This window comes from Balaenoptera acutorostrata, chromosome 3, assembly GCF_949987535.1.
Source record: "Balaenoptera acutorostrata chromosome 3, mBalAcu1.1, whole genome shotgun sequence".
NCBI classification, from domain to species: Eukaryota; Metazoa; Chordata; class Mammalia; order Artiodactyla; family Balaenopteridae; genus Balaenoptera; species Balaenoptera acutorostrata.
Window position 1 is genome coordinate 80,888,701 of NC_080066.1, and position 21,462 is coordinate 80,910,162.

Below are 21,462 nucleotides of genomic sequence, written 5' to 3' on the forward strand. Positions count from 1 at the left end.
CGCGTCTTACTCTTCCGCCATCTTCTCCAATCCTCCTTTTTTTTTTTTTTTTTTGATGGGTGGGATTGTGTTCCTGTCTTACTGGTTGTTTGGCCTGAGGCTTCCAACACTGGGGGTTGTCGGCTATTGGGTAGAGCTGGGTCTTGGTGCTGAGATGAGGAACTTTGTGAGACCTCATTCCAATGAATATTCCCTGGGGTCTGAGGTTCTCTGTTAGTCCAGTGGTTCGGACTCAGAGCTCCCACCGCAGGAGCATCGGCCCGACCCCTGGCTCGTGAACCAAGATCCCGCAAGCCGTGTGGGATGGCAAACAAAACAAAACAAAACAAAAAAACAATTACAAAGTAAAAAATAAAATTAGACTAGGAAACTAACAGATACGTTAGAAAGAACTTAAAAATATAGATGAATAAACAACTGGAAGGTACATCAGTACCACAATAGTTAAAAAAGGGGAGGGGGGGGAAAGACAAAAAAGTGGAGGGGGAGGCCTTGGCTGTGGAGGGGGTGCTGAAGCAAGGGTGAGGTTTGGGTGGTGGGCGGGGCCTATGCTTAGGACCCACAGGGCTGGAAAAGGCCCTGGGGTCTGTGGGGGTTGGAGCTTAGTTAAACTCAAGGAACAGAAGGGGCCCAGGCATGACCCCACCCCTGGTCTCAGAGGGCAGAGGACCTCACCTGGGATCCCAGCAGGCTTCCTGGGCTCGAGTGGGCAGTGTAAACACCCTCCTCTCCTCTCCTGCTCCTCCGGTCTGGGAGAGCCTCTCCCGCCTGTCTTTCCTGATCCCCCCGGCCTCTCTCCTATGCCCAGAGAACCAATGTGACAGCGGGGAGAGGGGGGCCTCAGAGGACAGGGTTCCAGCCTGGAAGCTCAGCAGGCTCCCAGGCCTGCGTGGGTGGGGCAGTCGCCCTCCACTTCTCTCCCGTTCCTCCTGGAGGGCCCCTCCTGCCTGCCTCTTCTGATTTCCCCAGCCTCCCTCCTATGCCCCCAGGACACATGCCACCTGGATGGGGCTTTGGAGGTGGGTACAGCTTGGGAGCTCAACAGGCTCCCCGGCCCAAGTGGGCCAGGCAGTCACCCTCCGTTTCTCTCCCGCTCTTCACGCAGAGTCCCTCCTGCCTGCCTCTCTTGATCTCCCTGGTCTCAAGGGTGCCGATCCTGTCTGGCCTCCACTGCTCCTCCTCCCTCAGTCCCTCCACGTCCTACTGGTTCACTTGAGGGTTCCTCCCGTCTCCTTGGGCGTCAGTGTTCCCCACCAGCAGCCAGCAGGTGTCCTAGTTGTGGGGAGATGCTCTAATTCTTCTTTAAATTAACTTTGTTGACTTCAAAGTAATCTTTTAAGTATATGGTTTATTATGTAGTTACCACAAAAATAAGATTTACCACGTGAATTTCAAAGGTGATGTTTGATCTTAGTCGAAGCTCGGCTTAATAGTACTATTAAGAGCTCTTAATTTCTCTCCAGGGCCTAGACTAGAAGACACCATAACTAACCAACAGACTTATGCAGTGCTTTTCCAGCTGTGCTATTCCCTGGGACACCAAACCTTCATGTACTTTACACTGTGTACTTCTGCAGTGTTCTTTGAGTGTCCCTGCCAAATGCCAGACTCTGGTGGACTTTAGCCATGCCTCAGACTCAGCTGTGTATTATTGTTCTGTCCAGAACCTGGAACAATAAGAAAAATCAAATCTGTTTATGATCAAGGTCAGGCCCCTTCAAAGAGTTTTCTCTCCAGAGACTGGATCTAATTGTACCTTAAAATTATTGGAGGATTTCAACAACTGTTATGCTTTCAAAGGCTCAGGCTAATTAGATGTTTGACCATATTACTTTTACCTCGTTTATGTATTACCTAGCGAATGTATTATTTGCTTAATACTTGTAAGGGAATATAATTCTACCATGTCTTTGGGACCTTTCTAAATTCCATCTTTTATTGTCATCTGTAATACATGAATGTTAATAATACTATAGGTCTTGGTAATAAAAAGACTCTTAATAGAAATTAATAAATTCTTCTCTGTAGAAATATTAGAAAAAATTTCAGTGATATAATTTTGGTTGCCCTCCAAGCCATTCAGTTTGCTTACACTCACTGATTAGTAACAAAAGCTTCTCACATATAAAATGAGTGGATTAGGCTAGATGAGCAAATTCTTTCCAGATTCACCTCTCTATGCAAGTGTCTCATTTATAAAATGTGTATAATAAAAAATACCTGGGGAGAACAGTTCAAGATGGTGATGCAGGAAGCTCTTGAACTCATCTCCTCCCATGGACACACTGAGTCTCCAGCTACATATGGAAAATTTTCTCTTTAAAAAAACCTAAAGGCTGGCTGAGTGACAACTACACATCAGGCAAACAGGAAGAAAGCCACATGAAGCAGGTAGGGGAGGCTCAGACCCAAGGAGGCTCAGACACAATCTTGCCATAAACCCCACCAGTGACACAGCAACCTCCAATCAAGAGGGAACTCAAAACCCGGAGCTTCTCATGAGGAGCAAAGTGTTCACACTCCACATTACACACCCCAAGTTTTAAGACGTGCACCTGAGAGACGAACCCTCAAAACATCTAATTTTGAAAACCAGTGGGGCTCACAGCCTGAGAACCACAAGACTATAAGGTTCTGAGACATGGCTACTGGAGGGCCCACACACTCAGACTTACCCGCCCCAGGGCCCAGCTCAGAGGCAGCCTGTCTTGCCCAGACATAAGGGAAGGAGGATCACCTACTTACTTTAAAGCATCAGCCTGAGGGGCAGGCATCCGATTGAAGACACATCTAGGAGACAGCTGGAACACTGTCTAGGGACAGAGACTTGCAGGTGCTATCTTTGCAGTCTCTCTTTGCTGTGCTCCAGAATACCAGTATCTCCCAGAAGGGAGCTACTACATGTATCTGGTGCCCTGATTTTTGCAGTTTCCGCCCAGGAGACACCTGTTAATTGCCTTGCTTTGGAGGCCAGGGGAGCTTGTGTTCCCGGTCCAATGGAACTGTAACAAACAGTCACCCAGAAAGGAGCTTGTACCCTTGTCTGGCACCCTGATTTTTGTGGCTGCTGCCAGAGGATACCTCTACATAACGTGGCACCGGTGCCAGTGGGGCCTACAGTCAAGGGTCCCACAGGACTGTAATCAACAGAGGAAGAGTTCTTCAACAGCTACCACCTCCAGTCACAGCAGCAGTCACAGACCCAAGAGCTCGGTTCTCCTGTGGAGACCTGTTACCCAGCTGTCACGGCTGCAGCCTGAGGGGCAGGCTTCTAATTAAACGTGTATCTAGCGACTGATTGTAATCCTTTTCGGAGACCTCAGAGGGCTGGTGCTATCTTCGTGCTCTCCCTCTGCCACACTCCTGAATGCCAGTGTGCCCCCAGGGGGAGCTTTCCACTCATCTGGCAGCCTGGTTTTTGTAGCCACTGCCCAGGGGATGTCCCTAAATCAACTGGCTCTGGTAGCCGGGGTGGGGGGGGGGGCTTGCATTCCTGGGTCATTCCAAAGGAATGTGGCAGTCGGAAAGACAGTTCTTGGCCAGGTACCACCTCCCAGGCACTGCACAGACAGCAGACTGGGACACCCCCTCCCATCCCCAGTTTTTCTGTGAAGGAGGCCTCTTTGCTTTCCTCGAACTATGGCCTAAGGGGTAGGCTTCAGGTTTGGCATATGTCTAGTGGCCTACGGAGCTACTCTCAAGGAACAGATGTAGTCTTGCCTCTTTCCCTCTGCCTTGCTCCAGCTCACCAGTATCTCTGCCTTGTTCCAGCTCACCAGTATCTCCAGCTCACCAGTATCTCACACACTTGTCAGGAGCCCTGATTTTTGCAACTGCCCAAGTGACACCTCCAGATTGCTTGGCTGGTGGCAAGCAGGGTTTATGCTTGTGGTCACACTGGACTATATATACTTGCATACTTTTAAAAGCTGCCTGAGGGTCTGACTTCCAGTCAGCCTGATTTTAGGTGCTGGGATCCTCTCTTCTGGGACCTTGATAGGTCTTGGTACATACCTAACTACTGGGAGCTATTAAAGATAATAATCTGCTTGGACAAGCAAAAAGTTTAAGGGACAACCAAGACCTAGGACAGAGTTGAACAACAAGTTTCATCTCCTACATCCTTCAAGACTGGGAGGGGTGGTAGTTTCATCTACTACATAGAAACCAACACAGAGTTAAGCAAAATGAAGAAACAAAGGAACATGTTCCAGGGACTTCCCTGGTGGCACAGTGGTTAAGAATCCGCCTGCCAATGCAGGCGACATGGGTTCGAGCCCTGGTCCATGAAGATCCCATATGCTGCTTAGCAACTAAGCCCGTGTGCCACAACTATTGAGCCTGTGCTCTAGAGCCCGCAAGCCACAACTACTGAGCCTGAGAGCCACAACTACTGAAGCCCATGCGCCTAGAGCCCATGCTCCACAACAAGAGAAGCCACCACAATGAGAAACCCGTGCACCACAACAAAGAGTAGCCCCCGCTTGCTGCAACTAGAGAAAGCCCACGCACAGCAACGAAGACCCAATGCAGCCAAAAATTAATTAATTAATTAAAAAAAAAAATATATATATATATATATATATATGTTCCAAATGAAAGAACAAGGTAAAACCTCAGCAAAAGTTCTTAATAAAATGGAGATAAGACACATTATAATTAAAATGTCAGAAGTTAAAGACACGGAGAGAATCTTAAAAGCAGCAAGAAAAAACAACTAGTTATGTACAAGCAGACCCTCATAAGATTACCTGCAGATTGCTCAGCAGAAACTTTACAAGCCAGTAGGATTGGCACAATATATTCAAAATGCTAAAAGGAAAAAAATCTCCATCTGTGATCAAGAATACTCTATCCAGCAAAGTTATCATTCAGAATTGAAGGAGAGATAAAGAGCATTTAAAACAAGCAAAATCTAAAAGAGTTTATCACCCGTGAACCAGCCTTACAAGAAATGTTAAAGGGACTTCTATAAGCTCTAAAGAAAGGGTACTAACTAGTAACAAGAAAACATATGAAAGAATAAGTGTCACTGAGAAAGTAAATATATAGTAAATGTAATGGGTTAGTTATAAAGCTAGTATGAAGATAAAAAAAAAGTAGTAAAACTATGATTATAATAACTAATGGATACAGAAGATTAAAAGATGTAAAATGTGACATAAAACATTGGAGGGCAGAGTAAAAACGTTGAACTTCAGAATGTAATCAAATTTAAGGTGTTAACCACCTAAAATAGACTGTTGTAAGTTTTTATATGTAAGCCTTATGATAACCATAAAGCAAAAACCTATAGTAAATACAAAAAAGATAGAAAGCAGTACAAGCATATCACTAAAGAAAGTCATCAAACTACAAAGACAGAAAGCAAGAGAAGAATAAAGGAACAGAGAGGAACCACAAAAACATCCAGAAAACAAATAAGATGGCAATAAGTACATACCTGTCAATAATTACTTTAAATGTAAATTTACTAACTCTTTCAATCAAAACACAGAGTGGCTGAATAGATTAGAAAACAAAACCCATCTATATGCTACCTACAGGAGACTTGCTTTAGATATAAGGACACACAGAGACTTGAAAGTGAAGGGATAGAAGAAGATATTACATGAAAACAGAAACCAAAAAAAGCTGGGATAGCTATACTTTTATCAAAATTGACTTTCAGACAAAGGCTATATAATAAGAGACAAAGAAGACATTACATTATATTGGTCCAACCCAACAAGAAGATAAAACATTTATAAAATATTTTTTTATCCAACTGAGGAGGACCTAAATATGTAAAGCATACATTAACAAACTTGAAGTGAGAAACAGACACCAGTACAACAATAGTAGTGGACTCTAATGCCCCCTTTACCTCAGTGGATAGATCATCCAGACAGAAAATCAATAAGAAAATATCATCCTTAAAAGACAGAGTAGACCAGGTATACTTAAAAGATATATAAAAGACATTCCATCCAAAAACAAGAGAATACATTCTTTTCAAGTACAGATGGAACATTCTCCAGGATAGATCATATGTTAAGCCACAAGACAAAGTTAATAAATGTAAGAGAATTGACATCATGTCAAGCATCTCTTCCAACCACAGTGGTATGAATCTAGAAATCAATTACATGAAGAAAAGTGTAAAATTCACAAATATGTGGAACTTAAACAACATACTACTTGAACAACCAATTAGTCAAAAAAGAAATCAAAAGAGAAATAAAAAAATACTTTGGGACTAATGAAAATGGGAATATAACAAAGTTTATGGAATACGGTAAAAGCAGTTCTAAGAGGAAAGTTAACAACAATAAATGCCTACCTTAAGAAACAAGAAAAGTCTCAAATAAACAACCTTACTTTTCACCTCACTAGATAAAGAAGAATAAAGCCTAAAGTTAGTAGAAGGAAAGAAATAACAAAGAGTAGAGCAGAAATAAATGAAAGAGACAATAGAAAATGTCAATGAAAATAAGAGCTGGTTCTCTGAAAAAATAAACAATACTGAAAAACCGTAAGCTAGACTCACCAAGAAAAAAAGAGAGGACTCAAATAAATAACATCAGAAATGAAGAGGAGATAGTACAACTGGTAGCACAGAATACAAAGGATCATAAGAGACTACTTTGAACAGTTATATGCCAACAAATTGAACAACCTAGAAGAAATGGATAAACTCCAAGAAACATACAACCTACCAAGTCTGAATCATGAAGAAATAGAAAATCTGAACCAACTGATTACTAGTAAGGAGACGGAATCAGTAATCAAAAACCTCCCAACAAACAAAAGTCCAGGAACAGGCAGGTTCACTGGTGAATTCTACCAAACATTCAAAGAAGAATTACTACCTATCCTTCTCAAACTCTTCCAAAAAATAAAAGGGGTGGAAACTCTTCCAAACTCATTTTGTGAGGCCAGCATTACCCTGATCCCAAAACCGGACAAGGATGCCACAAAAAAAGAAAATTACAGGCCAATATTCCTGATGAATATAGATGTAAAAAATATTAGCAAACTGAATTCAACAATACACTGAAAGGATCATACACCATGATCAAGTGGGATTTATTCTAGAGATGCAAGGCTGGCTCAACATTCACAAATCAGTCAATGTGATTCAACACATTAACAAAGTGAAGGATAAAAATCATATCATTTCCATAGCTACAGGAAAAGTATTTGACAAAAATCAACATTCATTTATGATAAAAACTCAACAAAGTGGCTATGAAGGGAATGTACCCCAACATAACAGAAGCCATATATTGTACAACAAGCCTACAGTCAACATCATACTCAAAAGCTGAAAGCTTTTCCTCTAAGATTAGGAACAAAACAGGGATGCCCACTTTTGCCACTTTTATTCAGCATAGTATTGGGAGTCTTAGCCAGAGTAGTTAGGCAAGAACAAGAAATAAAAGGCATCCATATTGGAAAGGAGGGAGTAAAACTGTCACCATTTGCAGATGACATGACGTTATATATAGAAAACCCTAAAGACTCCAACAAAAAAACTATTAGAACGAATAAACAAATTGAGTAACGTTGCAGGATACAAAATCAATACATGAAAATCTTTTGCATTTCTACACACTAATAACAGACTATCAGAAAGCAAAATTAAGAAAACAATCCCATTTCCAACTGCATTAAAAAGGATAAAATACCTAGGATTACATTTAACCAGAGATGTTCAAGACCTGCATACTGAAAACTACAAGACATCAAGGAAAGTAGTTGAAGAAGACACAAATAAGTGGAGAGATATTTTGTGCTCATGGATTGGGAGAAATAATAGTGTTAAAATGTTCATACTACCCAAAGTAGTCTACAGATTCAATACAATCCCTGTCAAAATTCCAATAGCATTTTTCACAGAAATAGAACAAAGAATTCTAAAATTTGTATGAAACCACAAAAGACCTCAAAGTGGCCAAAGCAATCTTGAGCAAGACAAACAAACATGTAAGTGTCACACTCCCTGACTTCAAGCTCTATTTCATATCTATAGTAATTAAAACAGCATGGTATTGGCATAAAGACAAACATGTAGTTGAATGGAGCAGAATAGAGAGCCCAGAAATAAACCCACACATATGTGATCAATTAATTTACAACAGAGGAGCCAAAATTAGTGGGGTAAGGACAGTCTCTCCAATAAATGGAGCTGAGAAAACTGGAGAGCCACATGCAAAAGAATGAAACTGGAACACTATCTTATACTGTACACAAAAATCAACTCAAAATGGATTAAAGACTTGAACATAAGATCGGAAATCATAAAACTCCTAGAAGAAAACATAGGTAGCAAGTTCCTTGACATAGGTCTTGGCAATGATTTTTTTAATCTGACACCAAAAATAAAATTTTTAAAAAGCATAGATAAACAAGTGGAACTATATCCAACCAAACAACTTCCACACAGCAAAGAAAACCATCAACCAAATAAAAAGGTAACCTACTGAATGGGAGAAAATATTTGCAAGTCATATATCTGTTAAGGTGTTAATATTCAAAGTGTATAAAAAACTCATACAACTCAATAATGAAAAAAAAAAGTAATTCGATTTTAAAATGGGGTAGAACATCTCAATAGACATTTTCCAAAGAAGACATAAAGATGGACAACAGGTACATGAAAAGATGCTCAATATCACAAATCATTAGGGAAATGAAAATCAAAACCACAATGAGATATCACCTCACACCTGTCAGAATGGCTGTTATCAAAAAGATAACAAATAACGTGTTGGTGAGGATGTGGAGAAAATTGAACCCTCGTGCACTGTTGGTAGGAATGTAAATTGGTGCAGCCACTATGAAAAACAGTATGGAGGTTCCTCAAAAATTAAAAATAGAACTACCATATGATCCAGCAGTTCCACTTCTAGGTATATATCTGACAAATGAAACACTAACTCAAAAAGATAAGCACCTTCATGTTCACAGCAGCACTGTTTACAGTAGCCAAGACGTGGAAACAACCTAAGTGTCCATTGATGAATGAATGGATAAAGAAATTGTGTGTATATACAGTGGAATATTATTCAGCTGTAAAAAAAGAATGAAATCTTTCCATTTACAGCAACATGGATGGACCTCATGGGCATTGTGTTAAGTGAAATAAGTCAGACAGAGAAAGACAAATACAATGTGATCTCTCTTACATGTTGAAACTAAAAATTCCTTTAAAAAAAAAAGCTAACAGATATAGATAATATATTGTTGGTTGTCAAAGGATGATGGTGGAGGGTGGGAGAGATGAGTGAACTGGGTAAAGAGGTTAAAAATAAAAAATCTTGAAATCATACATTAAGTCAGAAGTATATGCCTTGAATTGTAGGAGTCCATAGCCAAGTTAGAATTTTTGGTACACAAATTGAAAGCATGTTCTTATAAATAAAAGCAGTTGGACTTTATGACATTTTATACACATGCTGTTTTCTTTATTTTTTACATAATGATGTAAGGATTATCTTTTGCATCAATCTTTTTATAGGTAATGTGTCATTGCAATAAGACAGCTTAATTGCATTCTAGGAGCTACTGTCACCATCCTCACTAACTGGCATTTAGGCAGTATAGGTAACACATATACTTTATGTATACTAAAATATGTGTGAATATTTTCATATAAATAATGTTGAGGCCATTTTTTTAACATCTGTAAGAAAATAGGGGCTTATTTATAATGGGTTTTGAAATTTAATGTCTCAAAAGAACTATAAAAATAGCTTCGCAGGGAAAAAAAAAAACCTGCCTCAAGGTGGTTGGGGGGATTAAATGATGTAACACATACAAAGCAGTCCAAAAATGTCCAGGTATTGTTATGTATCCTATGACTATATTTTGCCACAAGTCTGTTATGATTTTTATTTATATTTTTGTACCTTTAAACAATGTTTACCTTTAACTTAATCATTTATTTGTAAATGGTATGAATAAACATTGAAGACTGACTTGCTTCTGAGGATTTTGAGTGACATGTTGATGGCCATATTAAATATTAAGCTTAATTTCAAAGTCTGTAAAACATACTTTTAAAAAAAGAGTAAGGGGCTTCCCTGGTGGCGCAGTGGTTGAGAATCTGCCTGCTAATGCAGGGGACACGGGTTCGAGCCCTGGTCTGGGAAGATCCCACATGCCACGGAGCACCTGGGCCCGTGAGCCACAACTACTGAGCCTGCGCGTCTGGAGCCTGTGCCCCGCAACGGGAGGGGCCGCGATAGTGAAAGGCCCGCGCACCGCGATGAAGAGCGGTCCCCGCACCGCGATGAAGAGCGGCCCCCACTTGCCGCAACTAGAGAAAGCCCTCGCACGAACCGAAGACCCAACACAGCCAAAAATAAATAAATAAATAAATAAAGTAGCTATAAAATTAAAAAAAAAAAAAGAGTAAGACCAAAAGAAAAATCTCATTTTAAGAATGGCATTAGAGTGCTAGTTATCCTGTGAACAGAACATTCTCTGTACCTTCCCCTTTTGTGAGTCTTGCATAAATATAATGCGACGCTGAGTTAGGTGTTAATTGACACTGTATCTTGCTTGATCAACCTGCAGTTTAGTTATGAAGCAGGAAAACAAGATGTAAACTATCCAAGATCTCCACATGGCCTGGAATGACCTATGGCATGTTATATAGCCCTGGTTTCAAAATTATGAATAGATAGCCTATAAATATTTAATTATACTAAACAGAGTCACTGAATGTCTAGAACTTCTCAATGGGAAAGAGGCTGTAATAATGAAGTTATTTTTCTTTGAAAATTAGAACCACTGAAAATTGGATAGGCCACGTCACAATATAGAGCCCTTCCTATCAGGAGAAGTGTTCAGAGGTAACCCATCATTCAGTAGGATAGCCATTTCCACACCTGACAGGAAGTTGAACTATACAACCTTCTGAACTCATTTCCAGTTCATTAATTTCACAAAATTAAAGAAATTGATGACCTGTCTGGGTATTGTTATTGTTACTTTCAAATTGAGGCGCTCTTTATTTTCTCTTTGACATGTAAGGTGTCAAAGTATAGAGTTTTGAACCATAAGCAGTTTTATTCTTAACATTGCCTACTATTTGATTCAGGAGGTATAATTTGAGTTTTTTATTATATGTCTCCAAAGTATTGGGTTGGCCAAAAAGTGCCTTCGGTTTTAAGTAAAAATAAAAGACATTTTTCATTTTCACCAAGAACTTTATGGAACAACGTATTCACCATTTTTTTCCACTACCTTCTGCCATTTTTCAGGCAACTTCATAATTCCATCTTCCCAAAACTTTCTATCTTTTTGAGCAGAGAACTGTTCCAGGTGCCTTTTACAGTCTTCCAGGGAATTGAAATTTTTTCCGTTAAGAGGATTTTGTAAAGACCGAAATAAATGGAAATCCAAAGGTGCAATGTCTGGTGAATATGGTGGACGAATCAGAACTTCCCAGCCAAGCTGTAATAGTTTTTACCTGCTCATCAAAGCAACATGTGGTCTTGCATTATCCTGATGGAAGATTCTATGTTTTCTGTTGACTAGTTCTGGACACTTTTAGTGGAGTGCTGCTTTCAGTTGGTCTAATTGGGAGCTTGTTTGACTTAATCTTTGGTTTTCAGGAAGGAGCTCATAATAGAAGACTCCCTTCCAATCCCACCACATACACAACATCACCTTCTCTGGATGAAGACCGGCCTTTGGTATGGTTGGTGGTGGTTCATTTCTCTTGCCCCGTGATCTCTTCTGTTTCACATTATTGTACAGTATCCACTTTTCATCGCCCGTCACAGTTTGTTTTAAAAACAGAACGTTTTCGTTATGTTTTAGTAGAGAATTGCACGTGGAAATATGGTCAAGAAGGTTTTTCTCACTTAACTTACATGGAACCCAAACATCAAAGTGATGAACATAACCAAGCTGGTGCAAATGATTTTCAACGCTTGATTTGGATATTTTGAGTATGTTGGCTATCTTCTGTGTGGTATAATGTTGACTGTTCTCAATTAATATCTCAATTTGATCGCTATCAACTTCAACCGGTCTACCCAACCGTGGAACATCATCCAACGAGAAGTCTCCAGCACAGAACTTCACAAACCGCTTTTGACACGTTCAATCAGTCACAGCACCTTCTCCATATGCTGCACAAATCTTTTTTTGCGTTTCGGTTGCGTTTTTACCTTTCTTGAAATGTTGCTTTTTTTCTTCCATCTTCAATATTAAAATGGCTACACAAAAATTCACCAGTTTTGATAAGTCTTTTTTTAAATGCACGCTGATATAACAGCTGTCTCATACAATCTAACGAAACTGTTTCGAATGAAGTTAAAGACAATAAGTGCTACTAGAGCCATCTTACAGAAAAAACCAAATGAACCTTTTGGCCAACTGATACTTTATATATTTATCCACTAAAGAGTATTTTAAAGGTAAGTTCATTGTTATTCTTCCAAATAGTGAATTCCCTGCTTTTAGTGGAATAAATAAGAATCAAAAACCAGATGAAACTAGATGGTCACATTCTGAAATCACACTCAGGATTAGTTCAACTTGACAAGCAAATTTTGCATTGGTCATCCTGATAACTTAATTTTGCCAACCTTCCACCTACCCCTTCTGCCAAAATAAAGAACTTTGGTATACTAATATAATGAAAAAAATATCAAAACCTAAATCACAAAAGGAGAATAGAATGGATATTATATCTCTTATTAGACTCATTGCTTTGATTCTCTTTATTTGGTTTCAGTTTTTTTAGGCCCATCTGCCAGTGCTGTCATAGGAGCCAGTGGGCCCTGTTTTCTTTTTTGTTTTGTTTGTTTTATGTGTTTCTGTAAGGTTTCTTGTCATTTTAAATATGACATACTTATTAAGTCATACTTAAAGTCATTTTAAGTTGTATGTCATATTAAGGTTTAATGTGACACGTGGGCTTAATATGACTCTTCAGTCTTGTTCCTAGTGCTAAGAATACAGTGGTGAACCAGATAGATATGGTCACTGACCTGGTTGAACTTATAGTCTAATAGAGGATACATAACAAATAAATTGTCTGTTACATAATTTTAAGTCAGGAGAAGAAAAGAAACAAAGTACACAGACAAGGAATATGGTGAGGGTATGGCAGGAGAGCACTGCTTTAGATGGGGTAGTCAGTAGAGACCCTTTCAAAGTCATAACAAGCAGGGGCTTGAAGCTTAAGAAAATATTCCAGGTAGAGGAGACAAGTATCAAGTCCCTAAGGTGTGAAAGAGATCATTCACATTTTCTTTCTGTGCTGGTTTAAACCATAAAGATGACCAATTTAAGTTGCTACTGAAATAGTTATGATTTGATGCAATTCATTTAAATTGTCAGCCCCCCCAAAATAGTCACTCCTTCACTTTGTGCTTTAAACCTTGGCCCCTGAGCCACTTGGAGTTAGTCTCAGCTTACATATGATGTATCTAATATTCCTTATAGAGGGAGTTCTCGATACATGTTAGCTCCTTTCCCTTCTCCCTACTCGGCAGCATTGTTGAGAATGCATTTGCTAGGCAACTCTTCTCCTTCCCCTCAGCCCCACCCCCAACAGAAGTGTGTAGTATTTGGTGCTGGGATAGGGAGGGCACAATCAAGAAAAACACCAGTCTTCAGACCTACCCTGTTCTCTCTATTAAGGCTCCCAGCGTTCCCAACCTTCTCCTGAATCTCTACCAATTTGACCTCTGGAATTCAGGTCACTTCAAGAATATTGCCAGGATATTCATTCATCTACAAGAACTCAAGTCCCAGTTACCATTATAGGCTGCCCATTCCAGTGGTTTTCCTTCTTCATCCTAAACCTCTCTCCTTGGCTCGCTACTGCATGACTTCTTCATCGAGAAGCTGCTCTAGTTGATGCTGAAATGGGGGATGAGCTGGGGAGATTTGATTGAGTTATTTTGGAATTCCTCTGACTCGCTCTTTGGTAGCGGTTCTCCCAAAGGCCAACAGTTATGAGGGAGGCCGTCGTAGCCAGAATAGGACGTGGCATTTTCCTTCTGCTGAACCAGTAGAGAAGGAATTGGCCTTTTACCCATGACTGGCAGCTGTAGAGAGAAACAGAACACCTGATCTAGTAGTAGGTAAGACTTGGCTTGTTTCCCTGGTCCCCCTTGAAGTTACTGCCTTACAAGGTACTTTCTCCTGGCAATAATGGGGGGCGGGGGTGGTGGTGAGAACACTGTGCCTTCATTTTTTTCCCTTATTGGTAAAATGAGAGTGTTGGTATAGATGATCCCTAAGGTCCCTTTTAGTTCTGATACATCGTGTTTCTATTCCAAACCATGTAGTAGTTTTGTCTCTAATGTCTGACACACATAATGTTTACATTGGAAATTATTCCAGTATGTGAGCTTGATATATATGTGGAAATGTATAGCCCTAGTGGTTGAGCCTGGATATTCTCATTTCAGAATGCACGGTTGGATTGTAGCTGGAAAACTTTGCACTGCCAATGTCTTACTGCAAGTTTTTGCTAGTAAAAGCAGTAGTACTGTGTACCCTGAGGATGAAACAAGCTAAGTAAGCCTGAGTTAGTCTTTAAAGAAGGATGAACATGTATCAATGAAAATTGTGGTGAATGACTTGAAGATGTGTTTTTTCACTTTGTCATAGGGGTCAAGTTGGACTGAAATAACGCTGTGCTAATGTGATGCTGAGTTCTGTTGCTCTCTCTGAATTGATCCCTCCTTCTTTTGCAGGAGCTATTGTGACAATCTTGGTTACCATCCATTAAGTGCTGCTGACTTTGGAAAGATCATGAAAAATGTCTTTCCAAACATGAAGGCACGTCGTCTGGGCACGAGAGGCAAATCTAAATATCCTTTACCAGAATGGTTTTTAGTAATCTCTTTAAGTTCTCACTTATTACAGAACATCTGCTGCTGTAGTTCAACTAGCAGCTATACTTAGAAATAAACTTAAATCAACAAATATAAACGACTCAGAAGTACTTAGAATAATTGTAAATTGTATTTTCCCAGCTGTTTATCACACTGCAAGAGAAATAACAAATAGTGGTTATTAGGATTGTGATAGATTTCACCTTACTCTGCCACTATAATGTGTTCTTAATGGTCTGATCTTCTTTTCCTTAACAATAAGGATTACTAAGGCACGCCACAGTACAGCAGTTGTAAATTATATCAGTGAAAGTGGAGAAAGATGTTAGTTTATCATCTTTCCTTCCTCTAATTTAGAAGCATAGGGATCGCCTTGGCAATATATACAACATTCAAAAAATTTTTCTGTGGAACTTGTGCTGGAGAATTAGTGTTTTCTTTGTATTTTCATCCAACCCTTTAAAGGCTGTATTAAAATTAAAGCCAGGGCATAGAAAAGGCCCCTCTCATGATAGAGAAATACTTAGGAGCAAACAGAAGTAAGGAAATTAAAATTAAGAGTTTACTAAAGTTCTTCCTACCCTTGGAAGAAGATTGTAACATGGAGGGTCTCTGTATCATATTAGAAATACATCATTTCTCTCTGCTTAGCTTTTAGCCTTTTTCAAAGCATAAAAATTCTGCTGTAGGGGACATGAAAAGGGGAAGGGGAGAGGCTGCTTTTCTAAAACGGCTCCAGGTGTTCTTTAACCAGTTGTTGCACGACTGAGTCTTGTTTCCTGAGTACAAACAAAAATGTCTTCGTGTGTCTTTGGCATGTTACAGGTGATAATCCTGTACGTTTCAGTGGAAAAAGAGAAGTGAAAAGGTTAAAGCCCTTGTGACACTCTTAAGAGTTGTTTTTGTCCCAGTGCCCTGGGCTAAAGTTTCCCTTCTCTCTGCCAGGTTTCCATCTGGATATTCCTTTCCTTCTGACCTGTTTGTTACTGGTGGCTGGCACAGCTTATTAGGAACATTTATTCATAAAATTTATAACAGATGAAAATCATTTTGTTCCATTTAAGCCAGTAACATTCTACAAGGACTGTTTCAGTTTCAAAAGAGTAAAGGTGCCCTGAGTTTCTAATATTAAGTTTTCTTTTACTGAAGAACCCAGAAAGTAGATGGTATCTCAGGCTGATTTTATTCTCATTTCATATATAGTTACTTTTCAAGTGCTAACTATATAAACAGTTCATTTAATTTCGAGTACTTTAGACCTTAACCATTTATTACGTATTGCTACAGTGGACTAAGAAAAAAAGCTTTTGTTCATATGCCAACACTGCCCAATCTTGATTTTCACAAAACTGGGGATGGGGTAAGAATTTCTGCCTTTTCTTTTTGATAAGTAGAATTGTACCTTACTATCTATCAACATTGAAACGATTCTGCATGGTATCACTTGGATAAAACCAGGGACCAGGAACTGTCTTTTACTAAATAAATGAGCCAAAAAGTTCAACAGTGGCTGGTAACTGTTAGCATATATGACTTATATCACCATGGTTCGTGAAATTAAGGAGAAAAAAGATGGATCTAAAGTTCCTGATTTGTAGATATATCCATGGTCTATATTGTCAAGAGGAAAATTTAAGTTATAGAATAACATGTAGAACGAATGTTTTCAGAAGAGAAAATACGGCTTATGGCATAGTTTGTTTTCTTGATGTTAGAAAAGGCTTTTTAAAAAATTCAAAAGATCTGTTAGTCTTCATATATGTTTAACAATATATGTTTAAATGTTACATTCACAACGCTGCTGGTGGCTATGCACCAGTGTGTATAGGCATATAGGCCTCGTATCTGCAGGTCTCTACTTTTATGCCTGCCAGTACCGGTCACTTAGTACTACTCTGACTCAATAGTTTTATATTGTATCTTCTGATTAAGAACATGTATCTTAAGTGTGCTTCAATTTAATTTCTCTGAACTTTCTTCTAAAAGTCTTTTCCTTTTTCCTTTGTTTAGTTGGAAGGAGCTGAACCTTCTGGGCAGCTTCAAAATATTGATGAGGAAGTTATCACTTCTGCTTGCCGTCTTGTGTGTGAGTGGGCCCAGAAAGTGTTAAGCCAGCCATTTGACACGGTCTTGGAATTAGCCCGCTTCCTTGTGAAAAGTCACTATATAGGCACCAAGTCGATGGCAGCTCTAACTGTAATGGCCGCAGCACCACCAGGTACAAAATTATTAAGAAGCTGAAACTGACAGGGTGTTAACTATATTTAGAGTTGGTAGTAAAAAGAAGAGCTTAGCCAAAAGACCTCCTTTGTCTTTTTAGTATTTGTATGTGTTCACTCTTATTTCCCTTAATACTAAATTCAGATGGGCTTGTTGAGCTAACAAAAATAATAATAGTTCTTTCATGATAAACTTTTAAGTTATAGCTTTGTATGTTGCTCTGCTTAAGTATGAAACTTTTATGATTTCCTAGTTGGTATTTCATTAATTTTTCCATTGCTGTTTCAAAGTTTAAAGAATATGTGTATGTGTACTTTTAAGTATATATAAGTATTTCTAAATTAATAAATTAAATATTACAAGTAAAAAGTAAGATTAAGTTTTTTAATTACTTGCTAAGACTCCTATCCCCAAAACTAATACTTATAAATGAAATGATCTTTGGACAATGTGAAAGGTACCTTAGTCTCACAAAAAATAAACCATGTGAAGCATTCCTATGAAATAGCAAGAGTTATTTTTTTTAATATGCATTCAGATAAGTATTTTTATTCAGATAGGAACTTAAGAATTAACAGTATTAGGACTGACAGTATCGTTGGAATAATAACTCCCTCCTAAATTAATAGCTGTGTAAAGTACCTATTTTAATGAAATTTTTAAAATGTCTTATTTCAGTCATACTTTATAAACCTAAAAAAGAGTGAATACATTTTTATTACTCTAGGAAATTATAACTTCTATAAAAAATGTATTAATATGAAACAGTAGATTTGTCACAGCCAGAACTATAATTATAATTATACTCTTAAATAACTTTACTTTTCTATCTTAACTTCATTATTTTAATAAGGAATCCTTTTTCTCTGTTTAAATTTATCAGAAGCTTTAAGCATTTGCAGTATGTGTGTGAGAGAGATTGTTCTGTTCTCTCATTTTATTGTCAATTGAGGACCATAAATGTCAGGAAAATAGCCTTTTACAAGAGCCTCATCATAATTTTTCCTGTCTCGATATAAAATGGATGGCTCAAGTCTGTACACTTATAGTTACACAGGGGCCGGAGAGTGCTTAGGCTGCCTCATCTAGCTAGATAGCTCACATCTGTTACCGCATTTATTCCCCCAGCGGTCCTGTAAGATAGGGGATATTTATTCCCATTTTACAGATCAGGAAACAGATTCGGGGAGGTTAAGTAATTTGTCCATAGTCAGATAAGCAGTGGAATTAGCCAGAATTTGAATCCTGATTTGTCTGTCTCCAAAACCCAGGTTACTCCTTTACACCAGACTGTCTTCCTAGCTTCTGGCAAAATGAGGTTCTAAAAGATATGGGCCCTTCAACTTGCTGTGTTCTCTTTCTCCTACCCCTACTGACACCCAGGAGAGTACTTTCACATGTTGCCTACTTAGGAGGTATCATGGGGTAAAGAAACAGAGACATCTCTGTCTTCTTATTTCCCACGTTATTCACATAGTCTCACTGAAAGAAATGTTGAATGAATGGATTTTTAAGGCATAAGTGTGAAGAAAGGTATATTTTTTAAACCAAAATACTAAAAATCACATATATAAGTAGACGTTTTCACTTTTCGAAAGTAGCTTGGGAGGCTGACTTTTTTTTAACAATCTTCTGAAATTTCGTTCTCAGCCATTGCCACTTTGTTGTTGTTTTTTTTTTTAATTTATTTTTGGCTGCAGTGGGTCTTCGCTGCTGCATGTGGGCTTTCTCTAGTTGCAGCAAGCGGGGGCTACTCTTCGTTGTGGTGCGCAGGCTTCTCATTGCGGTGGCTTCTCTTGTTGTGGACCGTGGGCTGTAGGTGCACGGGCTTCAGTAGTTGTGGCACGTGGGCTCACCAGTTGCCGCTTGCGGGCTCTAGAGCTCAGGCTCAGTAGTTGTGGCACACGGCTTAGCTGCTCCGCAGCATGTGAGAGCTTCCCGGACCAGGGCTCGAACCCGTGTCCCCTGCATTGGCAGGGAGATTCTTAACCACTGCACCACCAGGGAAGCCCCATTGCCACTTTAAAAAATATCCTTTGGTAGGGATGAATCTTTATCCTTTGAAGGTGCATTTGGTTTTTTGTAAGTATCGTCTCCATATTAAGAACAGGTTGTATTACAGATGTCCTTTGTAAGCAGCTGCTTGGAACTCATGCCTGTCCAGAAACCCTGGCAGGAGGCATGAGACAGCGAGCTTGAGCGGTTGGCACAGGCTCTCGGGTGCAGGTGCTGAGCAGCCAGAGCCGAGGCTGCGGACCGGATGGGAGCAGTGCAATTCGAGTTGGATTTGAGGGGAAAGAATAGTACTTAGGTGATAAAAGGGGGGTCAGAACACGCGGGATTGTTGAGCAGTGAGTGTGTGGGTTAGAGTTTACAGTCGCTTTCTCTCCTTCCCCGTCTTCCACTCCCGAAGCTGTTGCTGTTAACCAGATGAAAAGCAGAAACGGCTGGGGAAGGGAAGGTCAGGGTGTGCCAGCAGTGCAGGGGTGCCCTCCCTTTGCCTCTCTCCACTGCTTCTACTGACCCCTGCTCACTTTCTGATGATCTTAATGCCACTCCCTAAATGTGAAATGAGCTTTTGAAAAATTAGTTGTATTACGTAATCAAGTTTTCTTAAAATTTATCCCTTGCTTATTTTATCGTTCCTTTTTCTCAGTGTTGATCTTACTACTACTTTAAGAAGCTTTCTCAGTGACCCTTTTTTTAGAATATCTTAACCTCAGTCTTATTAAGAAACTCTGCTTAATTTCTCCTAGGTCATACTGGAATAATTAAATAATTAATTAATTAATTAATTAAAGCACTTAAAATTGTAGTACCTATTTTCATGAAGTTCTTGTAGAATTAAAGACTTGTTTTCCCCATACAATTTTTTTCTAAGATATGGATGGTTTCAGCAAATATTTATTGAGTGCCCCTTGTGGACTGAATATTAAAATCATGAAAATGCGTGAATTTCTTAATTAGAGAAGGGGGAAGGGAGATTTTTCTGACATCTACTGATAAATGTAAAACATTCTCTCTTGGCATTTATCTTAGCTTTTGTACATTAGTGATATAGATACTACTCTTTTCAAAATCTTCATCTATTATTGCAGATATAACTACAGCTGTCACCCAAGTTGAACCATATTCTAAGGTGTCAATTAAAACCATATTGACAAATGTTTATAAACTGGAAGTGTAATATTTATGCTTTATAAAGAAATTGTGAGTTAAAATTTGCTGGGTTTGGTTGCTTTGTCCAGTAAATGGCTACATAGTCTTAGAAATTGAGTTGTAACTGCTTTCTATAAAGAAGAGTATTTTAGCTTTACTTTCTGTTTATTTTCAGGAATTAAAGGCATTACCCAGCCTTCTGCTTTTATACCTACAGCTGAAAGTAATTCCTTTCAGCCCCAAGTGAAGACTCTGCCATCTCCTATTGACGCTAAACAGCAATTGCAACGGAAAATCCAGAAGAAGCAACAAGAACAGAAACTACAATCCCCTTTGCCAGGAGAATCCTCAGCAAAAAAATCAGAAGGCGCTACAACCAATGGAGTGACTAGTCTTTCTAATGGAAATCCTGCAATCCTCTCTCCTCAGCCTATCGGTATCGTTGTGGCAGCTGTCCCTAGTCCCATTCCGGTAATATCATTAAATAGCATTTGGCCTTACTGGGATTGTGGGAAGTCAGTTGTTTAGTTAAAAGTGGCACAGAAGAAGGAGGCAAGTATAGGTATAGATTCAGTTATAAACTGATTTTGTGACCACACACAGATTTCACTTCAGTCGGTTGTCTTTTATTCAGGATATACGTTGTTGATTACAACGTGAGCTATAAAAGGAACAGAAGTGAAATTACAAGACATTTAAGTTTGCACATAACCAGTCAGAGCTTTATGTAAGAGATGAGTCATTTTCAGAGTTGTTTCATCTCTATCTAAGCGAAGGTGACACAATTGCAAACTTTTTTTGGTTTATATTTTTTTCCTTTTTAACATTCAGATGGAGCAAAATTGTAATATGTGTTGGTAATACATTAACATAGACTTGTCTCAATGGCTTGCTGGACATGGGACCTCAGGCAAGTCTCTAAGCTACTCTGAGCCTCTTTCCTTATCAACAAATAGAGGTTATGGTCTACTCCTTGCCTGTCTCACACAGCTGAGTTTATGATGAAGAGACTTTTAAAATGAGAGTGCATGGGCTTCCCTAGTGGCGCCACGGTTAAGAATCCGCCTGCCAGTGCAGGGGACACGGGTTCGAGCCCTGGTCCGGGAAGATCCCACATGCCACGGAGCAACTAAGCCCGTGCACCACAACTACTGAGCCTGCGCTCTAGAGCCCGTGAGCCACAACTGTTGAGCCCGCATGCCACAAGTACTGAAGCCCGTGCTCCTAGAGC

At 39.3% G+C, this 21,462-nt stretch overlaps 1 protein-coding gene across 6 annotated transcripts in view; it reads left to right on the forward strand.

The window, feature by feature from the left end:
• The window catches only part of RFX7 (regulatory factor X7), a 160,932-nt gene that overhangs the window by 132,476 nt on the left and 6,994 nt on the right, over positions 1-21,462 (forward strand). For all 6 annotated transcript variants that reach the window (XM_057542199.1, XM_057542200.1, XM_057542202.1 and 3 more), the window contains 4 exons: positions 14,712-14,828; positions 16,128-16,212; positions 16,863-17,070; positions 20,407-20,702. In XM_057542199.1, coding sequence (XP_057398182.1) covers positions 14,712-14,828; positions 16,128-16,212; positions 16,863-17,070; positions 20,407-20,702 — 706 coding nt within the window. The remainder of the gene's footprint in view (positions 1-14,711; positions 14,829-16,127; positions 16,213-16,862; positions 17,071-20,406; positions 20,703-21,462) is intronic.